General features: G+C 43.1%; 2 protein-coding genes across 6 annotated transcripts; both read right to left on the bottom strand.

The window, feature by feature from the left end:
• Nucleotides 1-570: 570 nt before the first annotated feature.
• On the bottom strand, nt 571-12,339 carry rogdi (rogdi atypical leucine zipper). Of its 2 annotated transcripts, none has more exons than XM_048990295.1 (11): nt 11,604-12,339; nt 10,764-10,835; nt 10,281-10,363; nt 9,225-9,279; nt 9,052-9,132; nt 8,700-8,795; nt 5,683-5,781; nt 5,481-5,594; nt 2,136-2,185; nt 1,797-1,923; nt 571-1,399 (listed from the first exon to the last, which is right to left on the bottom strand). In XM_048990295.1, the coding sequence occupies exons 1-11, from the start codon at nt 11,685-11,687 to the stop codon at nt 1,229-1,231; spliced, it is 1,032 nt and encodes a 343-aa protein (XP_048846252.1). In that variant the 5' UTR covers nt 11,688-12,339; the 3' UTR covers nt 571-1,228. The 2 variants fall into 2 exon arrangements, with proteins under 2 accessions (XP_048846252.1, XP_048846253.1); XM_048990296.1 differs by having other exon boundaries at nt 1,231-1,416.
• Nucleotides 12,340-12,474: 135 nt separating this feature from the next.
• On the bottom strand, nt 12,475-23,149 carry glyr1 (glyoxylate reductase 1 homolog (Arabidopsis)). Of its 4 annotated transcripts, XM_048990280.1 has the most exons (17): nt 23,057-23,149; nt 22,523-22,705; nt 21,686-21,722; nt 21,477-21,556; nt 21,255-21,393; nt 20,967-21,119; nt 20,566-20,646; nt 20,158-20,211; nt 19,461-19,511; nt 18,517-18,590; nt 17,552-17,651; nt 17,234-17,344; nt 16,651-16,752; nt 14,850-15,012; nt 14,580-14,759; nt 14,368-14,492; nt 12,475-14,275 (listed from the first exon to the last, which is right to left on the bottom strand). In XM_048990280.1, the coding sequence occupies exons 2-17, from the start codon at nt 22,558-22,560 to the stop codon at nt 14,201-14,203; spliced, it is 1,563 nt and encodes a 520-aa protein (XP_048846237.1). In that variant the 5' UTR covers nt 22,561-22,705; nt 23,057-23,149; the 3' UTR covers nt 12,475-14,200. The 4 variants fall into 4 exon arrangements, with proteins under 4 accessions (XP_048846237.1, XP_048846239.1, XP_048846238.1 ...); XM_048990282.1 differs by lacking the exon at nt 20,158-20,211 and having other exon boundaries at nt 23,057-23,148; XM_048990281.1 differs by lacking the exon at nt 23,057-23,149 and having other exon boundaries at nt 22,523-22,924.
• Nucleotides 23,150-24,803: the final 1,654 nt, after the last annotated feature.

Raw genomic sequence — 24,803 nt, 5'->3', positions numbered from 1 at the left:
TTCATTACCATACGAGTGTTTCGGCTTGTATTTTCAAGCACTGTTGTGTAGCGTCCAGTACTGGGGTGATTTTGGCCCTGGGGTGCTATTCAGAAAGGAGTCTGTGCTCTCAGATTAGCCATATAGGCCCAACAGAGCTGATCTGTGGCAATTGGGGGTGGGCAGGTATACAGCCCCTTTAAACAGGCTTTGAAGAGGAGAGCCATAGATCGTATTAATTGCAGAGGATAACAGTGAGTGAGGTAAACCTGGCAGAGCATGCAGTGGTGAGGGAAACCCATATCACACTTAAAAGCTTACAGATTTAAACTCATGCATGTGTATTCAGAGATTAAGTGTAGTGAATCATTTCAGCAAAAAGAAATGTGGATGCTGTAAGACCTCCACACCAGAGGGAGGTGCTATACGTGGGCATAAGCCTTTTTTTTTTTAAGAGGAGCCACAGCTTTTTCTTCTCCTGTTTGTCACCGTGTTAAGATGAGTGAAAATTTCTGGGATAAGCATTAGGTATCCTCTGACCATCACTGCCCAACACACAAGAAAAGCAGAGGACCACAGAGTGGTCTGAGATTGTGTGTTTTAGAAAATTCACTTTATTACATATGTATTGGTTGATATAGTGCACAGTATATAGTTAAATTTATAGAGAGGTTAGCTTAACTCCAACTGTAGTTAAACTCACCATTACAAATTAGACAACATGCGTATCACAAAGCAGAAATATTCAGTTCAATAAATAAATACGGTGACTATTACACATGTACACGAAACGCCACACCGATCGATTACTGGCGATTATCAATCAGCCAAATTTCCCCTGCGCTGATATTTGGTCCCTCATTTAATGTTTTGCCCTCAGGCGCTGTTATACGTCATGCATGCACTCCTCAGGAAAACGTGTGCGTTACCACGAGAACCATTTCTGGCTTTTAGATGGTCTGGGGAGCCGATCTAAACTGTGGTCAGGATATATACACAAGCAGACGCTAATCCAAGAAGTATTACCATACCATGTGTTATTCATCAAAAAGTAGTGTTTGAATCGTCTTGCCCAAACATTGCCAGAACTACCAATCAATTGCCTAGGAAAAAATAAAATTCCCAAGGGGAGACGAGACTGAACTCAACACCCACCATGCAAATGAATATGTACAGGGTGCTAAAACTAACAAAAATACGTGTTTTTAAAACCAGGTAGCCTTCAGGAGTCTTGAAAACATTGGTCCTGTCAAAAGCCAGCACCTGCAGAGAACTGAGCCGGAACGGGAACAGTGTGGGTCAATGCAGGATGGTGCTGGGAGCGGGATCCGCCCGGATACCCAGGAGCCCGGAACCCCGTGCCCTCCTTCGACCTCTGGTTGGACGCTGAGGCGGCTAGAATGGTCTGTAGTTCCAGTAGCTGGAGAAGACGGAAATCTGAGAGCACCACATGATGAGGGAAGGAGGTCCACTTGCTACAGGCAGACTGCAGTTTCATGATTTAAGGGTACTTGCTGAATCAGAAGCGCAGCGATTTAAGCATTTATTTACAAAAAAAAGTGCTGTGCAAAAAAAGTGCTGTGCAAGCCTGTGCGTTTTACACGAACACAGGTAATTTAAGTCGCAGGTATTTTGAAATATGCAGCAAAGTCCAAATTTGAATTTGGAATATTTTTCCCCATCTGTATAATTTTTTGAAACAGCCCACGGGTAACAAGTGTGTTAGCAAAAGGCAGCCATGCTCAAAATCTTCAGAGAGGGAGAGAGCGAGCAAGAGAGCAACAAAGCTGTCAATCAAAGGGTTAGGCCACACCCACCTTGTCTTTCAGCTGCTGGCAGAGCTGCAGGGAGATGGTGAGGAAGACCAGGGTGTCGTTAAGCCAGGGGACGACGCATTCCACCGTGTGCACGTGGCTGACCTCAAACTTAGTGTTGCCGATCTCGCTGATGGGGGGAATGTTTAGGTGTTATGAGTGTTTCTGTATCCCCGACAACTTCATGAGAAGCTTCGTGGCCGTCTCTGGGCCTCGCTAACGATGATACATCTGATGATTATGCATAACACTTGCGTGTCGTGTAATATTTTCGTGAATACGCGCAAAATTCCAAATGCAACGTTGCACACACAAACGCTCACTGAAAACGGGGGTACTTACAACATCGCCCCTGGGTTATGCAAAACAGAGCTTCCAGAAGGCTTAAAATTCTATTAAAATGGGGGGAAAAAGTTAATTAAAACCCAGAGCAATAGAAAACAGCTTGTTCCTAATTCAAGTTACCCGTTTTAAATCATCCACTTTACAACAGAGGAGCTGAATTAAGAAATTAAAAATCTCCAGCCTGCTCTCATATCGAAAAATGCATTTGCACAGAAAATGTGAGTTATTTCCTTTAAATGATTATTATATTGTGTTTTCTGAGGTGTTTAAACATTTAAGATGCTGACCCCTGTTAAATAATCCAACTGGATTTCTGTGCTAAAGCAGCTGACATTTTGCAGAGCGCACAGTAACATAATTACAGCATTTCACTTAATGCGAAGGTTAATACTGTATGCAGTCTTTCTGCTACAATAGCAACTCGAAAATTCTGCCTTAAGCTTTAAACCGATGCTTATTTCTGTTCCTCTTGACTATCTCTCGCTTTTCTGCTTTACTTGTGGCTTTGTCGTCTGCAGGTCTGCATAATTGCATTTGTACCTCCCAGCTCTTTCCAGTCCTTTATGACTTTCAAGGAATATCTCTTCTGGGCTGTTTGATCCCTAAAGTAACCTCATCCCCCCACCAGTGACCCTTACCGGCTCACTGTTGACTTCCATCCAGTTGAAGTAACAGTAGAATACAGTAATAATAGGGCCTGATTGTACTTGCTACCTGTACAATGACAATCGTGTCGCTTAACTGATACCTGGCAGATGAAATTTAACATAGATAAATGTAAGGTAATCCATGCTGGGAGCAGAAATATAATGTACAGATATTTTATGGGTTCCACTGAAATAAAGGTAGCTGATTATGAGAAAGACCTCGGTGTGTATGTTGATGCTTCCATGTCGCCAGTGAGGGGAAGCAATTAAAAAGGTCAATAGGATGTTGGGTTACATCTCTAGGTGTGTGGAGTTTAAGTCAAGGGAGGTGGTGCTACGATTATAAAATTCCTTGGTAAGACCCCACCTAGAATATTGTGTGCAGGTTTGGTCACCATACCTTAAAAAGGACATTGCTGCCTTGGAAAGGGTGCAACGTAGAGTTACAGGAATGATTCCTGGTCTTAGAGGAATGTCTTATGAGGAGAGGTTAGCTGAGCTGAATCTGTTTAGCCTCGAGCAAAGGAGACTAAGGGGGGACATGATCCATGTATATAAGATTCTAACAGGTCTGGATGCTGTTCAGCCAAATGGCTACTTTAATATTAGTTTAAATACTAGAACTTGTGGCCATAAGCGGAAATTAGCGGGAGAACATTTTAAAATGAATTTGAGAAAACACTTCTTTACACAGCGTGTAGTTAGAGTATGGAATAGTCTTCCTGTTAGTGTAGCACAAGCTAAAACCCTGGGTTCCTTTAAATCAAAGCTAGATTTGAACAACTCTGAGCTGTTAGTTAAGTTTTCCCCAAACGACGCTGATGGGCCGAATGGCCTCCTCTCGGTTGTCAATTTCTTATGTTCTTATGCGTACTTATACAAACCTAGATGGTGTAGCCTACTACACTCCTAGGCTAAATGGTGTAGCCTAAATAACAGTAAAAAGTACGGTATAGTAAATGCATAAACCAGTAACAGTCATTGTCATTATCTAGTATTATGTACTGTAGATAATTGTATGTGCTACACTTTTATAGGACTGGCAGTGCAGTAGGTTTGTTTACAGCAGTATCACTCCAAACACATGAGTAATGCGTTGCGCTACGACTTAACGACGGTTAGATGTCACTAGGCAATTATAATCGCAGGGACCACCGTCACATACGCAGTCCGGTCACCAAAATATCGTTACGTGGTGCGTCACTGTATAATGAAGTTCAATCTGTGTATAACCTATGACACAGAGAGAGGGACGCTGGGGGCTCAGCATGCAGGATCAGCCATTTTTCCAGCACCCCCGCAGTCATTTTTTGGGGGTTAATGTCCTAGCCGAGGAACCAGGTAGCGATTAGCCACGAGATTCGAGTCGGTAGCCTTCCGGAGATTCCCGACACAAGTGGATCTCAAGGGGGTTAGCCTCAGCACCTACAATTTGCTGACCGGGGGCTTAGCTTGACCCCTGGGAGGCCACCACACACTCCAAAACCCACTGATGATGGTGCCGCCACCTACCAGCCGAGAAGCACCAATTAGACCAAGACAAGTTTTATATTCATTTATGGCACACACTTTGGTGATGCCTGTGTCTACAGGGTTTCTGATATTAGTTTTTATGTCATATATAACACTTATTATACATTATCTGCATAAATAAGCATCTGTTAAATGAATGTAAATGTCAATGAAGCTTTCAGCTTGATCTGAGGACACACGGAGGGGTGTCACAACTGAATACAGCCAAAAAATGCAATAAACTGATTGTTTAAATCGTTTAAATACAGCCAACCACAACTGAACAGCCAAATAAATAAATCAATCATTTAAATTGCTGTTATTTAGCTAGCATACGCAACAAAACTCAGAACTCAATAAGCAGTTATGGAAGACAGCTGGAAGGAGTGTCAAAAACCCTCTCACATGACATCCCTGACTCTTAATGTTCCTTTTTAATAATACTCATTTTTATAAGTGAGCTACTCAACCTATTACTCACCTTCTTGTTATGACCTTGTCTGAAATTAGCACATTTTATTGCAGGCTTCTATGCCACGCATGGGCTGTGCTTAGTAAGAGGAGAGCGGTAAGGAGTGTGCTCTGTGTGAGTTTTTTTTTCCAGTGGCTGGAGTGCCAAAAGGAGAGGATCGATTTTCCTAATAAATTCGCCAGAGCGCAAGAGCCTCGTCATGGCAGTACATCCACAGAATATATTTCTTTTCTGCGCAAATGCATTCTTCTTCTATTTACTGGGAGGTACCGGGAGTGCATTTTCAAATTTCATAGTGCTGTGCCATCACCGTGACCCTCAACAGGAAAAGCCGATTAAGGATGGAGGCAAGGATGGATGGACGGATGCGCCGATTGTGTAAATGAAGCTTAGCATTAATAGATTAGGCCAATAGATTAGGCTTGGTGAGCCTCTATCGGGCAAATTAAAGCCAGTGAGGCTCGAAGAAGGAACTACTGACTGTTTTCAGTCCTGCTACATTTAAATATATCATCACATTACTGTACATTCGTTCCCCACTCTGCTATATACTGTGTATCTATGTTGTATCATTTTGTTTATGATATGTAGCATTGGTGCAAAAACACACAGAGTTCAGGGTACATATGCAATGACGATAAAGATATTCTATTATTCTATGCTCTTATACATCAGACGTTATTGGGGTGCGAACTGCCCAGCGCTGCCTACCTTGGTGGTGTTGGGCTGCAGGACATGCAGCTGGTACACAGTGAGACACAGCTTGCTGAGGTTGATGTAGAAGTTCACCATCACGTCTCCAGGCATCGGAGGGGAGAACATTTTCTGCAGTACGGGGAGGAGCGAGGAGACTGTTTGCGGTGCCCTGATACAGGCAGATCTCTGTAAGTTTGCGAGGAGGGGGGGTCGTTACCATGAGGCCGCTGCATGCGAGCTCTGGGAGCGTCATTGTGGCGGGGGTCGTCAGCCGATTGCGAGCCCTGGTTAACTGCAGCATTACGGCGTCCATCAGCTGCAACAGATTAGCAAGAGGCTTTAGGAGAGCAGTCAGGGATAATTAACACAGAGTCATTATAGATGAAAGGGAAAGTAGAGAGTTAAGAAGACCTGACATGACATTCCTCACAAAAAAAAAAAAAAAAAAGATTTTTTTTTCCTTTTAGGAAATGTGGCTTAAGTGAGTTTGAACACCATGCCTGCGGACGGATAGTCGCTGGTTCAAATCCCAGGGCCAGCAGACTGATTTCATTCTTGGGCATCGTCCCTTGACCTCCAGTCAGGGTTGTGCACCATTCAGAATTGGATTGAGAACAGCCCTGAGATTACAATTCAATTTATGCATTTCAATTGAATTTGCATTGTGGCGATTCAATGTTGACTTTAAGGACGTAGAATTAACATGGAATTGAAGTCAAATAAATTCATACAACAGAGCTTAATATGTTATTACTTTGTATTAAAATGTTAACATACACAGCATATACTGCATCATTGTCATAAAAATGTCATATTATTCCAAATGAAAGAATGCAACATTTTAAGTGTCGCCTGCAAGATAATTTAGCTGTCAGTTAGTGTACTGTGGTGGAATCATAGGACAGGTTGAGTGTCTCCCCCCATACTCAATGCTGGCTATAATGAAAGTTAAACTAGTCCCTCACCTGTCACTATTTACCAGAGTCAACAATGTTTAGCAAAGGATGCCGACCCTTTGGCTGACTGGAAAGGAAACCAAATCAGCTGTCCTGGGCTTTGCACAGCCTGCCTGCAAATATCTCGCTATACCAGTTGTCCCTCTATCTGGAGAGTGAGTCTTCAGCGCAGCAGGAAAAAATTTTCCGGCCAGAACATTCCAATCTAAATGATAAAACCTTTGAAGATCTTTTGCCGATTAAACACAACAATGCTGAACAATGAGTCATGTGTAGCGCGATAATATTTTACTTATTGCTATAACAACAAAACATTGTTCTACGCATCAAAAGCAGGAGCAGCTACACAAAATAAAGTAATTCTTTTTGACATGTTTCCTTTGATTTGCTTTTAATGTTAAAAAAAGAAGCAGATTATCATCATTTAACAACAATATGTGTTCATTATTTAATAACAAAATGTGATTCATTTGACACTGGACTCAAACCTTACACAGGTGCTACTGCAAACTGGGTCATTCCATTTTAGTTCAACAAACAGACTTTGCATCACCATTTCCGATTTTGACTAAATTTGGCATGTGAAATACACATAGCTTCAACACATACCTTCCACAGCTGAGAAATCACTGACATTTGGCTCCTTTTATACACAAGTAATTAAAAAAATCATAATTCATAGTCTCATGAGCTGCAACATATTTTTAGTATTAAAGCTACATCGCTCAACAATAGCTCGATGGAAAGCTGCAAAAGAACTTTTCATAGTGAAATGTACATGCATGTGTACTACTTCTATCAAACATTGACCAGTTACTTTGTCCCCTTGGGATAACTATGCCAGAGGTGCGCAGTTTAAAAAACAAGTTATCAAAAAGTTATCAGAAATCGTGTGCGGGGGGAGAATTCATTTTTCTTTATTGGCAAGAAATGTCTCTACCTGCTTTCACAAAACAACAAAAAAAATGTTTTTACATTTTTTTAAAAAATATAGTAATGTACGAATTTCAAGACTTTGAACATAGAAAATAAATACTGAAACGACAGTACATTAATCTCACTCTTTTATTTCATAAAGTGCTCTTTCTGTGCTCTCCAACAACCCATAGTTGAGCCAAGTAATAGTCAAAAAGCACTGCATTGTGATTTTTGCTACTAGCAGTATAGAAATGCTAAAAGGGAAAAACATTCTGATCTCTGTAAGGTGTGTGTGTCATTCACATACTAAATGCCGTCAAAATCACAAATGATCGTGCAAAATTTTTTTACATTTTTCTTTTTAACCAATATGGTTTAAAATATGCACAAACAGTTCAATATGCAAAAAAACAAATGTTAAATTGTAGGAGAAAAACATTGTATTACTTTTAGTCCTATTTTATCCATCATGCAAACATAAAACACACTTTACCCACTCACATATACAAGCGCAATCTACACCATAAAGTAAATTATATAATTACTTATCGTTTGCTAGGTGTAACGACATTCCTTTGTTGTGCGTTTGCATCTCATTAATTTAAAGTCAAAGAAATTAAATTCCTCTCCCTGTCATTCCAATTCAACATTCTATAGGACGCTGCCAATTCAAATCCCAATTCATGGGCACAATTCATTAATTCTGAATTTTGCATGACCCTGTGCCCAATTGCTCAAGGAATTGCTTTGTTACTTGCTTTGGATAAAAAAGTCTAATAAATGCTTTGGGGTGTCGGGCTACGACCACACTGCTACATTTTTGTTTAAAAACACGAGTTTCCAAACTAAATCAATCTCCATCCACACAGATGTTTTCACATTTATGAAAGTAATTCCATACAGGATGAAATAATCGAAAACGTCAATGACGTAGCCCACATTAGGTATGTGCGCATCGACACGGTGATCAGTGAATTTGTTTCTTTTTCTGTAAATATGCAGCAGTCACACTGTGATTCACACTAACTGCATACATATCAGCAACAGGGAAAACACTACTGAACCCAGCTCTTCCATATTCACCATGTTGGAATATCGTTTTTAAATGAAAATGCAGCCTCAGTGTCAGAGGAAAAACACTGACAGGTTACCAAGCAGAAGATAGCCTCTCCGTTTGCATGGAAAGCCGAATACCACTATTGCCAACGTAAATATAAAAAATAACACACACCATGGTGAAATGACCACCAGGCGAATGAATATATGAACGAACGAATGAATGAACAGATGCAGGGACGAATGACATAGGTTTATTGGCCGTGTGAATCCACACTTACGAGGTTCCTCACGACACACTAACCTTGTTAACTTCAGCTCCACTTTTGAAGTAGTAGTTTTCATCACGGCTGTGGACGAGCTGCAGGGCCTGCCCGACGTGGTTCCTCGCGTCCTGAATCTGGGATGTTATGGCAGGGATGTTAGTTAAATGAAGAGTCGGCCGGACCACTTCCCAGATAGCCTTCCAGTAAGAGGACACAGCCTCCATTTCCCTAGTTTTCCGAAAGAGCTGCGGTTTCCATTGCGCAATTCCCATAATGCCTCGGGCCTTCGATTTTGGCGGGACGTTTTAGCTTTAGAGAGCAGTGCAGAACGAAGGCAACTTCGACAGAAACATTTCAAACGTCACCAGTCTGAAAACACAAATCTCATACCTGCTGCATTTTCCACTGCTTGTCGTCCCGAAATGCAAAATGGAAGACTTGGTTGCTCCTCACCATTTTTAGATGGATATCCTATAAGAATAGAGTAGGACAGAGGCGATGCCAGAGATCTGGGGAGCTGTGTGAGGCGGGGCTCATGACTTAAAGAGACGGCACACACTTACAGCTTGTGTCAGAGTGTCACCCTGCAGTGTGAGGACTCCTTTCACCTGGTCCATCCTGGAAACACACACCACGAGAGAAACAGTACTCCTCCATTATAACACTGGTGGCACACAGAGTAATGCTAAAGCTCGACCTTGGGCCGACACCACTAGCCCTTACAAAGTCTGCCAGTTTGCTCAATGTTTGGCCAAACTGATAACATTTGTTTTGGGAGTTATGTGGCTCAGGACCAGTGATATATCTGGTTAGGCCAGAGTTTCCCAATCCGGTCCAGCATAAACGTCTGCATTTGGATCCCAGGCTTCACTATCACCTGAGTTTCATAAGAGAGCATAGGAGCATAAATTTACAAACAAGAGGCCATTCAGCCCATCAAGCTCATTTGGGGAGAACTCAGTTAATAGCTCAGACTTGTTAACATCTTACCTAACTCTGACTTAAAGGAACCCAGGGTTTTAATTGCAGTACACTAAAAGGAAGACTATTCCATACTCTTAACTGCACGTTGTGCAAAGAAGTGCTTTCTAAGAACCAGTTTAAAATGTTTAATTTCCACTTATGGCCACAAGTTCTTGTATTGAACTAATATTGAAGTAACTATTTGGTTGAACAGCATCCAGACCTGTTAGAATCTTATATACCTGGATCATGTCCCCCCTTAGTCTCCTTTGCTCAAGGCTGAACAGATTCAGCTCAGCTAACCTCTCCTCATAAGACATTCCTCTAAGACCAGGAATCATTCTTGTAGCCGTACGTTGAACCTTTTCCAAGGCAGCAATGTCCTTCTTAAGGTATGGTGACCAAACCTGCACACAATACGCTAGGTGGGGTCTTACCAAGGAATTGTATAATCGTAGCATCACCTCCCTTGACGTAAACTCCACACACTTAGAGATGTAACCCAACATCCTATTGGCCTTTTTAATTGCTTCCCCACACTGGCGAGAGTGGGACATGGAAGCATCAACATACACACCGAGATCTTTCTCATGACCAGCTTCCTTTATTTCAGTGGAGACACTTTCGATTCAGGCGTACGGCTGGACTCCACCTACGTTGAGCTTCCCAGGATGAAATTCTCTTGCTTCAGTTGGCTCTCCAGACCGGCCACGGACATTGAAAAACGCCGCGATGCTTCCTAGGGATGGACAGAATAATTGTTTATTCTGTTCATTCCAGGATGAATATGGATTTCATTAAAATATAGATTTTCAAAGAATTTCTGGAATTTTTATTACATAGCACATGTCCAGTTATATACTGATATTCCAGTACCACTTTACAATAAGGCTACCCTTTGCCACTTATAAATCATTAATATGAAGAAAACTGTGGCATAACTTATTTAAAATGTCTAATAATGATTTACAAAGTGTTACAACCTAAGTAATAACCTCCTTATAAACCACTCATAATCCCTTTATAAGGGTAGCCGTATTGTGGCACCAATATTCCTATCACACAATATATTGAAATCTATATCACATCTACTAAAGCAATAAAATAAGACATACTCTGGTACAGATATTGAAGCTTACCTTCAGAATATCTTGCAGCTGTTTCAGTACAGCATGCACCTCCTCCTTCAGCAGCCATTTAAATTCTTCCTCCTGAGAATGATAGGTAATTATAGCACAAACTTCGGATAAATTAAGGGGCCTCCACTACCCTTTGTGCATGACTCTCTCGGTCATGGTGTCATGTGATGGACCGATTCACAGTCTTCTTCCTGGAAGAGAGTCTGGACCTTTGCAACCCTGATTAGGTAATAAGTTACCAAAAAATGGATGCGTGTGTTTACAGCGTCTGGGTCAAGGCAGGAGAAGTAACAGCAAATTGCGTTATAGGGCTTTTAAATACTTAGCTTGTTGTTTTAATGAAGTTATTTCATTAGACGGTGGAATGACGTTCTTGAATCGTTTAATCAAGCTATGCAACTGATGGTTGGCCTTCTGGAATGCATGCAGCCACACCGGTCAGAATTTTAACAGATAATATCAATTGTATTAAACAGACGGTTAATGCATGCCAAAAGACAATTCACGACCTAAAGGAGCAGAATACAGAAGAGGGCCTCGGGAATAAGGAATTCGTGATAATTCGCGGAATGAATAGTAAATAACGGGCTTGTATCCAACACAAGCGCCCTTGTAAAAATACACAAACACCATTTTCAAATTAATTTTGCATTTAGCGACACACACCAGTACGTATAATTCAAGGATCGGTTAAAAGGCCACCGTTTGGCGATTGCACGGTAGCTGCTGTATAGCGGCTCGCATCCGCGACTCTGCTGCACGGTCCTCCCGTTACCGGGCACCCTCAGACGCCTCACGCTGTTTCCCCGGTACACCACAAAAGGAAACGGAAAACCATACCAGAACACTTCTCTCGGCCTGACTTGCCGCTGACATTTTGGACAGATCGGACAGCATGGACCTCTGAGCATGAAGCAATGCCATAAAGCACGATTGGCCGACCCCCTCGGCTGCTTCGCCTGCCTGTCCGACCCGATCGTACCAGCTCCGCTCCTCCAGACCCGCCCCTCTCTGAAGCCACTTCCGGTTTAGGTGGCGAATCGCGGCTTAGGGGGGGTTACATAGTTACCGTCACCATTAAAGGAAACGGCGCAGAAACATCTACAGCTCTACGTGCTCGGCAAGAAACCCTCATTTCCTAAAGCAGTTCGTAGATGGATCCATTAGTATTCAGTAAAAGTACAGAAAATGGCTCGCACATAACTACTGAACTTCAAATAGAAAAGTCCAGGAACAATAGTATGCACCTTAATCGACTTGACCTCCCCCTTGGAATATGTTAGAAGGAAAACAATCGTAAGGGGATTGGCGTGTTTTGTTTGCGAACCAGGAGAAATGTCCCCGACTATTGGAAAGGTTATGAGTTTCTCAGCATCGTGAGAATCCCTGAACCAAAAGACAGGTGGAGATTGAGATATAGGGTAAACCAAACTTTTTTTTAAAATGTACATTTTGGCCGCATTGCTTTATGGATATAAAGTTGGATGACATCAGGCTTTGTCGGAAGAGGCAAGTTACTAGATTTCAGGACACAGAGGGAAGCTTTCAGTCATATTATACGGATAGGACTGTTAAACCGCCAATTCTTTGCGATCTGGTAAAACTGGGGGAAAAAAAAAAACAGGAAGAACTTTACAAAATTCGGATATTACAAAATAGTTACGGAGGGCACTTCTGCTAGCACGGTTATCACACAGGGAAGCGACACAGAAGGGCTTCAGTTTCTTTAATCAAGAGAGGCTTCAGTTAACTGCACAAAAAATCCTTGACATGTTCACCTCTATACCAAATTATAAATATACCCAAACACACCAACAGCTTCCTCACACACCATGGATCTTCTGTTAACTGTTCAGATTTTTTTTAGCAACATAAACCATTTACAACAAACTCGAGGGGAAACAAAAGAGACACTTTAACAGCAATACATAACAGAACAACCTACAGACAAAATTAACCTCAGTCTAGTCATTATTCCATATTATACCCATGTAGCATGTAATCCCACACAACTCCAAATGGGCTATTTACAATTTTTTTTTCCTATCCTAAAAACTGTTTTATACACAGTGCTGTGTATAAACTGCCCTTAAGCAGTTTGCATTTATATTTGGTAAAAGAAAACATTTGTTAAAATAGATAAAAGACCTTAGCCACTTGATTGACATGCAAATTGAATAAATTAAACCAAAAGGAATTAAACATACAGGCCGCATGTTGTTTAAAATACTTAAATTATATTATGGTCCAGCTAATTATTAAGAAATGTGCTACAAACAGGGTTGAAATAAAATTTGTTCACACTTTTTTTCTCGTTTTGTAAGGAAGGGGGAAACACAGAGGCTTGTGCTTCTATTGCCGAGTGAGTAATGCAATTTGAGTTTGTTATACTGTTCTTGGCCACTTTTACCCACTGCCTCAAAACAACTAAAAAAAAAAAGTAAGGCAAGGAAGTCTGCATTCCTGCATGCATGTTTGGCCCTGATTAACGATAACAGTGTGGTAACCTACAGTCAGATAGAGGGTGTACACTGGACCGGACAGCGAGGGCAGGGCTGCAAGGCGTTAAACAATGAACCCTCCCACCACCCTAATACAAAAAAAAAAATTTACCAAATGAAAGTCCGGATAGTTCGTTACAAAACGACAGCTGTAGTTACAGCAGGCAATAACAAAGTAAGCCACAGGCATCGGAAAGGACCCTTTCCCCATAAAGAATTATACTGGTGACCTTTCAATACACTTATGATTCATTGTTTCAACAATTGCTGCAAGGTAACCAATAACAGTCATGTGTGACAAACCATGTACATCTTTCCTGGGGTAATTGCAGCGAAGCGGTTATTTTAAGGCTTTGAAATTTCAGAGACGGAAATGAAATCTGAGCAAACTACTCTGGCTCCTGTAACGTGAGGACAGCGGCCAGAAAGTAATTGAAAACGAAATATGTTCGCGCCTGTGGAAATTAAAAAAAAAATAAAATTTGTGGGTCACGTTAAGGCATTGCTACGGTATTTCCTAGGTGCATCTTTATCCTTTTTTTTTTTTACAACAGGCTTATAATTTAAGGAAATTCAGGATACTTATTAAAAAATAATAATTAAATAATGTAAAATGAGGATATGCAAGAAATTTAACTCAAGCCAGACCATCTTGGAATCCGATTTCTGCCGGGACGTCAGACTTAACACCCTGCATTATTCTCCCCCCTTTTTTTCAACCCAAAATGCCAAGCGGAGCCCCAATGCCACCACAGGAAAGTCAGTGCAACGCTCACATCTGGCTAGTTCCCATATCCTACGGGGAAGAAGAAAAAATCTCACCAATGCCACACAGGCATGATCTGAGCGAATTCATACAAAAGGAAACTTGGGAGAAGGTTGGCTGGAGGTTGGAAGGGGTGACGTGGTCCAGTGGTCGAAATACATCTTACAGGTTCAGTGAATATAGGCTCTGTAGACTGCAGACATATCATTGTCTGACTGGTCCAATGCTTTCGCTCTCTTGTATACCTGCAGGGTGAAAAAGGGTCAATAAGAGGGACTTCCTGTTAAGCCGAGCATCGTCATAGGCCACATGACACGATCAAAGAGGTACGGCTTACCTCATTGGCAGCGGCTGCCATTGGGGTCGGATGATTGACTGAATCGCCCATCGCGATCGCTAACCTAAGGTCTTTCTGAATGTGTTTCAAATAGTAATCTGGTTTGAAGTTTCCCTGCAAGATATCTGAAAGGAATAATCACAGGTCAGATAGCCGAAACGACTTAATTATGCTCATAACTAAACGGCAAGTACGACAACAGAATTACTAACTTTGGCATTTCTGGTCCAAAAAGGTGCTTGCCATCTGCCCCTGACAAAGAATATCCAAGAATGTCTGCTGTGATTGGCCCGTGGCTTGAGCCAGAGTAAGTCCTTCCGCTATTGTAGCCATAAAACTGCCCTGTACCATATTCAGGATGAGCATCATCTTCGCCGCATTGCCCGGTTCACCTGTTAGAAGACAGTGATCGCTGCCATTCATTACACACAACGTACATTCAACAGGAATCAACCACAGGTCGGCACCGCTTGTCTCCTTACCCAAGAAGAAGGACGTCTTTCCCATAGCCTGGAAGCAACTGCTGCAGTCTTCGTACACCGTTCGGTCTCCAGCTGCCAAGATGACTAGCATGCCGTCGTTGGACAGCTGCTGGCTTCCGGAGACGGGGGCCTCGAGGAAACGACCCCCCCTCGAGGTGATGACCTAGGGAGGACGCCGGCGTTTACGAAAGACAGCACTGCGGCCTCACTTGGGAGAACACTCATCCAACAATTAAAGCCATGCCTGGGGTTAGCACATTTCCTAGATCACGTAAAACTACTATTAATAGTGTGACGCCGCTATGGAAGCTGCCAAGAACGCCATGCCCAGGGCCGTGCCACTTCTACGGCAGGCTGCCAAACGCACAGCACGTTTACATGCACACTAAGAAAATCAAATTATTGTGTTAGTCCGACAAACTGTATTTCTGAAGTACATGTAAACATGCTAGTCTGGCTGAAATTGTACCAACTCAAATTTCTCAAAGTCAGACTAAGACACCCAGATAATGCGACTGGGAGTCGATTTACTCCTGCAAGTATACATCGAGATCGGACTCTAACTGGCCTAAGTGCTCTGCACATGCTCCACAGGTACCACGCCCCCCCGAGGCTTTGACCTGGAAGTAACAGAAGCCGCTGTAGGTGCCCAATGCGTGCCGGCTGCATGATCAGTTCCATGCATGCGCGCACTTGGAAAGCTGCCATGTTGATATATATATTATATTTAAAAAAATCATAGGGCAGCATTTGGCTCAGTGGCACACATCAGGCACCTACAGCCGGTACACAGAAGTAGCCCGGATCATAGCAGAGGTCACGTTGTTGGCACATGGCAGCACCAAGTGGCAGTGTCTGCCTTCGGATGACATCAAAGCCCTCAAGGAATAGCATGCATCTCGTTTGTAAAAAAAAAAAAATCAAGCAAACAGCACGCACAAAATGTACAGCGCTGTAAAGCCGTCCGATTCACCGTTCTACTAAAGTGCACTTTTCCACTGCACCAGGTACCACACCTGTTACTTGAAAGTACCAAAAGTACAGTACTTCCTTGTTTGTTTTATTCTGCTGCAAAAACTGATGAATGACATCACAACGCAATTTTGTACTGAATTTGAAAAATGCAGAAGAAAAACCTTACCAAGTTTTACAATTTTAATAGATTATTCCTTTTCAAGATGATCTAGTATGCGTTTAAAAATCAATTTAAAGGTTTACCTCCGCTACCTATGCCTGAGTGCTGCATGTGTTTGAGACACTCAGTCATTTTCATCCTTGCTTTTTAAATCACTCCTAGACAGGTTGATGAGAAATTTATGTTGAACTCCTTTTGTTTCATAATTACCCCAATATTTATTACAACAAAATCAGATTGCAATATCTGAAAAATTTCCAATACCGTGCTGTCACAGTATATTATATAAAATACTTCTTGTTATGCTATCCTGATCTAGTTGTACCCACCCCTCTGACCAGATTGCAATTAAGAGTTTGTCTCATTTCATTTATCCACACACCCACTATTATTAATTTTATTATTTTTGTACGTGTGACGTAATGGGTAAACCAGAAAAAGCCCAGTATTAACAGATTGAAATGAGCCACATCACCACCTACTGTAGCCGAGTCGGACATATTTCAGTCAATAAACCGATTCCCCTCATGTGCATCTATACTGGGACATCAGACAGCAGTCCGATTAAATGGCGGAGTGGAGCTATAATCTTCGCTCGACTTGCATGTAAATGTTCTGAGCAATGGGCCATGGTCGTCGGCTTCGAGCAATGGGCCGCTCGCATACCTGTGCCAGCTCCGTGATCGTCTCTGGGTCTACGGTGGACATCTCCACATAGCACTTTCCTGGCCGGATTCCCTGGAGCACGCCACTGGGGCCCAGTACGAGCTGGAAACAGGGGCGAGTCTCAGAAGGGAGCTCGTCTCACGGCCCGGCGCCCCCCACGCCTCACCCACCCTCTGTAGGTCCAGCTGAGCTTTTTATTAGGCCTCAGCTAGCTGATTAAAATCGGCTAAATTACTTCAAAAGATTTATTCAAATGAGTTAGCCACAGGCTGCCTTCACCGTTTCGATTAAGAATGCTTTTAGGAATTTACATGTAGAGTGGATGTTAGATGTTTTTGGTTTTCAACAACTTAATGGCTACTCATCTGAAGCTGGTGAACAATTAATCAGAGGGATGGCAAGTTTAAAAATAAAATAACTACTCTGTTAGCTTCACTGATGAGAACGTCAAGACTCTGAATCAAGCCTGATTACGAGACCTCAGCCGGGAAACGCCATCATGCCTTTGACAGGATACATTCAAACACACCAACATCCAGCACCATTGTCTAGGTATCCAACAGGAAAGAAGCCTGATACTTACATCCCTGGCTGCCTTTGGGTCCGAGACGCAGGAGAAAGTGATGTCACACATGGACACAACTTCAGCCGGCGTTCGGCCTAACCTGGCGCCCTCCTGGATGAACAGGTCGCACTGCGAGGACAACGACATGCTCTCCATTAACTAGCTACGGCCCCACTTTACGACATACACAATTACCAAATTTAGATTCTTATGGACTCCAGAAAACAAGAAATAAAACATTCTTGCACCAAGATGGTGGCAGCAATACGTTTTAAAACCTCCACGCATGAAATTGTGCAAAATAACACTAAACAAATAACCCAGCCCAGTTCTTACCTTTTCTGCTGTGCGGTTCCACACCGTGACCACATGACCCATCTTCAAGAGGTTGGACACTATTCCACTCCCCATAAGTCCAAGCCCAAGGAATCCTATGCTGCAGGGTGTGAAAATGTGTGCATCTCAGAAGGGGGAGCAGGCACCAAGGACTGTCAAGGCACTGACATCGATTTTAATAGTTCCAGTGAAACATCTTAAGGCTGATGAAAGTTATCCACTAGAAGTGAGAACTTACAGTGATCTCCCCATTCCCTGTCACACTGATATTTGTTAGTGGATTCGATATGCATCATGATTAAAAAAAATTGCTGAAGAGCATCTGAGGTCTACATCTCAAGAAAAGGCAAGTACTGTTGTTCATATGTACCGATATGTGACCATATTGGGCAGTAGTGAAAACAGGATTTAGTTCATATGATGTTGCAGTCTTATTATACATAAATATTTTTGGTGTGCAAATGAGTGTTAGGTTTTATCATCCAGACACTCCAACATTGCCTTAAGTTTAGTTTACAAAAGTTCCTCATATTTGAAGTCTTAATAAATTTCAAAACAAGTTGTTTCCCTGGTGTACCAAAAACTGTGAATCTACACAGATAGCTGTACTTGTGTCTCGGTGTCCATTTGCTTTATAGAAACCAAACTACGCTCAAACTTTGGAATTAAATTTGAGACAGTGCTAGAAAAGTCTGTTCACGCTTGCTCGTTCATGATTGCATTGTGCGAGACTCGCACATGTCAGTCCCTTAAAATGAGTGCGCAACTGGGTGAACATTAGCAACGACAAACATGAGCGACAAATTACAGCAGCCTACATTTACTTATATTTCAAAAATCGACGTTAAATCTCACGGCGATCTAAAAAATCACCACCTTAAAGGATCATGTTCTGTAACTGAATCAGTCCACACACCACCACTTATCTACAGCCATCCAAATTCCCATTAGTTGCCAATTCATACCGTTTGTCAGTGGGAATGATGCTTCCGTTAATAGCTGTACTGTCAGCTGCCTGTATCGATGTTGACCCTGTATCCTACACAAGAGAAGGACAGCATTAGTGAAATGCTCGAGCGCTGGGGAGGATACCGCAACAACCCCAAAAACACAAAACCAGTGAGCAGCAGGTCTTAGCCTGACACTGAACTGAGATCTGTCCTGAAAATACATCCATAATCCTAAGGAGCTGGATAGGCAACGTTTATTTTTAGAACGGGAAATATTTCGCACACTAATTAATGGGGCATTTATAGTTCTTGACTGAACAGGACAATTCCTCCAACGTGGCCCCATTATAACAGTGGTTCAATGTGAATTAATGCTAGAATTTTAATCTATGTATTTCTCAGTCACCTAAACCATATAAGCATGTGTTTACTAAAGAGGGCAAAACAGTAAATTTAAGCACACAGCATGAATAGAGTATTCGTATTTTCTCACTACATAACTGGTTGCTTTTCCAGGCAATTTGGAGATGTCATTTTGCCTAAACCCACACGTTCTGGACCACAGGCAGAAAACAGAGAACTCAGAGGAAATCTGCACGTAAACCAGGAAAGACTCCTTACACAGGGCTGCGGGCAGGAGTCCTGAATTAAATACTAAGCCCCAATAAGAAAGACTTCCAACAATTACTGCACGACTTCAGCTAAGAGACCAGGAGGAATGGAAAGCATTCAGTGAAAAGGAGATGCAGAGCATTTTCTCTTCTCACCTTCCATTTTCTAAGAGCTCCCATTGAACCCCAATATACAAACCAGCACCTCACTGACATAATAGGGACAATGTTATACCCCATGGCTCGAACGCATCAATATATATATACACGTCATCAAGCTGACGCAAGTGTAGACCTTTTCTAATAGAGGCACTTCCAGTGAACATGCAGGGTTAATTAGGAGCTTACCTCCTCAATGATCTTCAGCCTTTTGCTTATCGGTTCCAGCGAAGAACCCGGCTGTAGAGACAGAAATCAGATTTGAACGGTTCCCCCAAAAGCTGAGTCAGGAACAGCCCTAGTGCTGGAGAGCGGCAGGCTATCCTGGGTTTGGGTCCAGGCGACCTTATTATCCAAGCGATCTTTTCCCTAAAACTTTAAAAAGGAAATTATGCTAATCACAGTTTAGAAAGCACCAACTCATCTTTCCCACACTAATACCAGAAATCTAGGAGAATCATCTATTATTTTTCTCGAACACCCAGCTTGATCCAGTGCATTTCAAACTTTCTCACATGCTTGATGAGCACGTTAAGACTCAGGCACAGCTGGAAAGAAGCAGCTCTCCAGGACCGGGATAAAAGCCGTCCTTTTGAGAAAACCATGTTTACCAAAGCACTTTGCGGCATGAGCTGATCGACATTAGGAACACATGCCCACAGAAGTACAACTGTTACATCAGTAAAAGAGGCAGCAAAAAAGCTGGGGGTGGGGGTGGACTTAGGGTGTTTACACTTAAATCTGGACTGAGGGGGGAAGTACAGGAACAGGCCGCAATCATTCTGAACACGCGGTTTTTGGAAGCGACCAGATCTGCGTGCTGGCGGGGTCTGGGGCGTGCGCGATCAGGATAGCAAGGCGCAGACAGCCCCTGGCATCTGCTTACCTTCTCAGACTGGCTGAGCAGAAAATGATGGAAATGTGGATCATCCTTTACCGGCTACAACGGGAAGAGAATTCAATTGAAAACGATTCTCTTAAAAAAAGGTCTTGCTGACGCAATGGGGGGGGGGGGGGGGGGGGGGCCCAACAGTGAGACTGAAGCTTGAAGGGAACTAGAGATATTATGTATAAAAATGTCATTGATCAAGCACCCTCACCAAAAACCTAAAAGGTTAGGCAAAAGCAAGTCGCCCTGAGAGGTAAAGAGAGACACTGGAAGAGGTTCTCCATGTTGATAGGGGAGAAGGGAAAAAAAGAATTATGCTTCCTGTGTCTACAAAGTTTCTCTCGCACTCACACACACACACAAATCACTGCTTATAAAGCAATGATAAACTGAATTAAAACCTACACTGCTCTCCCATTTGAATCCTGTCACTGTTCCAGCGCCCAGCCGCACAGAGGACGGTTCAGGGTCAGAATCAGTTAAATCCTTAAGGGAGAAGGGAGAAAAAAAAAGGACCTTGTAATCACTGACAAAGTCTTTGTGTCACGTACCCACATACTTGTGCAGCAGGTAGCACATAATTAATGCCAGCAAACAGCAAGCAAAGGCATTCAGATGATCAAAGTGGCAACAGAGAATGGGCAGTCTAGGGCACCAACAAATGGTTGACTGCAACTTGATTCTGACACCACTGGTGGACAAATGGCACACGAAACTATTTTACGAACCTTCGGCGAGGGATTTTAAGAGGGCTCCGGCCACTAAGCGCTAGCAGCGGGACCCGAGGACACGACCCGATCACAAACCTTGTCTTTCTGTAAGCAGACCCCCCTGTGTGAATTTAGGTCATCTTCGTCTTCGTCTATGATCAATTTCACGGGTCTGCCGGGATTTTTTCTGCCCTTTACGTCAGCCGTTATCGATTTCTTTTCTTCAGAGCTGTTGGAGCTGTGCGATGCCTAAACAGAATGTTGGGAAATCAGAGAAAATGCAGTAAATGTACAGGCACTACACGGGTAGATTGTATGAACCAGTCAGACCACACGCACACAGTTAGCACACTGGAGAACATTCCAGCAAGATGACCACCATACCTGATCCTTGCCCTTGGCTTTCTTCAGGAACTCCTCGACTGCGTCGACAGCCTGCTGAAACCTCTTCCCCTTGTTTATCTTGATCATCTCCTCCTTGTGGGGGTGATAGGGCTTCAGCTGTTCCACCTTTATCCACGCGCTTGAAAAGACATGGGGGCGTCAGGGGGGGGCGGTGGCACACACCAGGACACGGCCGTCGAAGCAACTTATTATGATACTCACTGATCTTCAGTGCCAAAGAACTTCACAAAGAAACATTTCTTGCCTCGTGGCTTCTTCAGATCCTTAGGAGGACTTACGATCTGCAAGGAGGCGACGTTGTTAGTCTGTCCCCATGTACAGGCATAGTGAATACGGGGCTCCAAGCTCTGTCAGGATCAGTCCACGTTGGTATTAACTAGTCCACCCAGTTATAACAGTTAAAGACTTACCTTACCAGGCCAGGGTGGATACCGTCCCAGCTTTCCCCTAAAAAAGGGGGGTTAGGTAGTTAACATGTAATCAAACGGCTCAGTACCCAGATAAACAACCCCCACCACTCAGTGATACTAGTAAACTAGGACTGGTCTTAGTTAACAAGCTACCATACCCGAACGCTACTGCCTCGTTTACTTTAAGCTTTATCCAGAAAAAAATACACATTATTTTATAAACCTTTACTTAACCCCCAACCCCTTCGCAGGCTGGTTACCGATATTATCTAATTTAGCTGACTATCTAGCCTCCTCAATACGCGAGGGCCCGTGTGAAATCAGCGTTTTCACTCCGCTATCACCTTGTCACTAATAAGTTATTTTCATTTAGCGACACACAGCCGGTTTAACCCATGAAGTGACTGAATTTATTACGCGCAGATGTACATTTCCAGCCCCCGAAAGTGAACGCAGCGGCGCGTCCAGGTCCCCGAGACGCAGTAGCGGATTAGCACGCTAAGCTAAGTGTCCATAACCGGCTCCCGAAGCTGCCGAGGCCGGTAACCGAAGCGACACGGGGATAAGCACCTCGGCCGGGTCCGCCGCAAGGCAGCTAAGCGACCAACGGGCCGTCAGGTCCGCTCCTCCGTGAGGGAGCTTAACCGGCTAGCCTGCACGGCTATACGCGTTCCTACCAGCCATTAAAGCGGCGCTCGACACCACAAAGCCCCGGGTCTGCGGAGTAAGCGGGGTAAAACGCTGCCGCGACCGCGCATAGGCGTCGTTCCGGGCGCCGGATCGACTCCGCAACGGCCGGCCGATCTAGCGTTGGGAGGATCGGAAGCCATATCTCACCAAACCAGATCTCCGATCCTCAGATGTGCAGTCGCCATCTTAGGTCTTCGCTGAATCGGCGCACAGGATCCCGGGAAAGGAGAACACACCCACTCGGAGGGCGCCCGGGGAGCCTTGGGTCTGGCGGTGTTGGTCGGGCGTGAGAGTCCCGGCGCCTCCTGATAAGCGGCGGCCTCCCCTCCCCTAAACGATCAGCGCACCCAGAAAAGACACCTCCGAATTACCCCCGCGCCTCGGAAACACATGAGTCGCAATCCACTAATCCACGCATTTTTTGTATCTTTGATAATCAAATATAAATTGCATATCGATAAAAAAAACTTTTTTTTTCTTTTTCCAAGACGAAGAATTGAGTTTTGTTTGCTTTTCATGCACTTTTAAGTACGTGGAGACACACTGGGACACTTCCATAGGCGCGTCATGCAAGCACTTCCGGCATACCAGTAAAACGTCCTCATCTACACCTCGGGGAATAGTTCTCCCTATCATCATATCATGTTTTATTATAATGAAAATGTTTACAAGCTCGTTTACCTTAGAAGAGTGGTCAGATTCGGGTTCAGGATAAGTTTGTACGCGTACTGACCGCCATAGACTCAATACTGCCATCTAGGCACCTTTCTGGATTAAAGTAGTTATAGGAGCTTTCACCTTTAGTAATGATTACAAATATTATTTTGTAATTTATTCTGGTTAATTGGTTATCACTGTACATTCACACTTATGTGGTTTGAATCTTGCTCTAGGTTTTCTGGTTTCCTCCGTAGTGGTCTGTGTGCGCGTGTGGGGACCAGATGTCCCCTCGATGTGATAAAAAAAATCTGTTATTTTTACGTTGTGGGGACGATTTTTATAAAAATAAATAAATAAAAATCTGTGATTGCAATCAAAGAACTTCAAAATGTCAAAAGATTTGTGTTTTGTTTGGTTACTTATAGTTGAGATTAGGACTGGGTAGGGGTTAAAATCGACATTGTTGGGATTAGGTTTTTGCCCATACAAATGAATAGACGGTTCCCACAAAGATATGAGTACAGGTGTCTGTGTTGTGTGGGCGGTTCTTCCAATTATCTAAGAACATCCTCTTCAGTTTATCATTGGCGTTGAATAATCTTACTATTTTTTGAGTGGTATGTGTGTTTGCCCTAATTGAGACCTAGTCCTTAGTTTGGGATGACTCCTTGGTATACACACTGATTCCCATTATTTTTAAATGAACATAATCCTGCTCAGAAGTTATACTAAAGTACAATCACTGAGCATTTTATTAGGAACACTATACTAACTATACCCATTTGTTCTCAAAACAGCCTCAATTCTTCATGACATGAATTCCACAAGAGGTTGGAGACATTCCTCTGAGACTATTGGACATGCTGACATGATTGCATCATGTATTTTCTGCAGATTTGTCAGCTGCACATCCATGTGAATCTCTTGTTCTACCACATCCCAAAGGTGATGTACTTGATTCAGATCCGGTGACCCGGTGTCCACTGAAGAACGAAATGCTCATTACCACGTTCATGAAGCCAACTTGAGATGCCTTTTGCTTTGTGACTTGGTGCATCATCATGCTAGGAGTAGCCAGCAGAAGATGGGTAAATTGGCTATGGAGCGATGCACATGGTCAAAAACAGATATGCTGTGGCATTCAAGTGATTGATTGGTATTAATGGGCCGAATGTGTGCCAGGAGAACATTATGACCTTACCATCCGTGTGCCTTAACAGAAACTGAAATTCATCAGACCTGCCTATATTTTTTTTCCAGTCTTCATCGGTCCAGTCTTGGTGAGCCTGTGCCCACTGTAGCCTCAGCTTTTGTGTTTTTGGCTGACAGCAGTGGAGCCCAAATGGTCTTCTGCTGTTGTAGCCCATCCGCCTCAAGGTCTGACATGTTGCTTCTCTGCTCACCACAGTTGTACAGACGGTTATCTGAGTTATGTCAGCTCAAACCAGCCTGGCCATGTTCCTCTGACCTCTTGCATCAACATGGCACTTCCATCCGCTTACTAGATATTTATTTATTTTTTTGTACCATTCTGAGTAAATTCTACAGACTGTTTTCCGTGAAAATCCCAGTAGATCAACAGTTACAGAAATATTCAAACCAGCCTGTCTGGCTCCAACAGTCATTCCACGGTCAGAAATCTCAGAGATCACATTTTTACCCCATTCTAGTGTTTGATGTGAATATTATTTGAAGCTCCTGAGCAGTATCTGCATGATGTTATGCATTGTCAGCTGCCACACAATAAGCTGATTAGTTAATTGCATGA

This window comes from Brienomyrus brachyistius, chromosome 22 (assembly GCF_023856365.1).
Source record: "Brienomyrus brachyistius isolate T26 chromosome 22, BBRACH_0.4, whole genome shotgun sequence".
In the NCBI taxonomy this organism is placed as follows: Eukaryota; Metazoa; Chordata; class Actinopteri; order Osteoglossiformes; family Mormyridae; genus Brienomyrus; species Brienomyrus brachyistius.
Note: the sequence above shows the minus strand (reverse complement) of the source record. Positions and strands in the feature narration are given on the sequence as shown.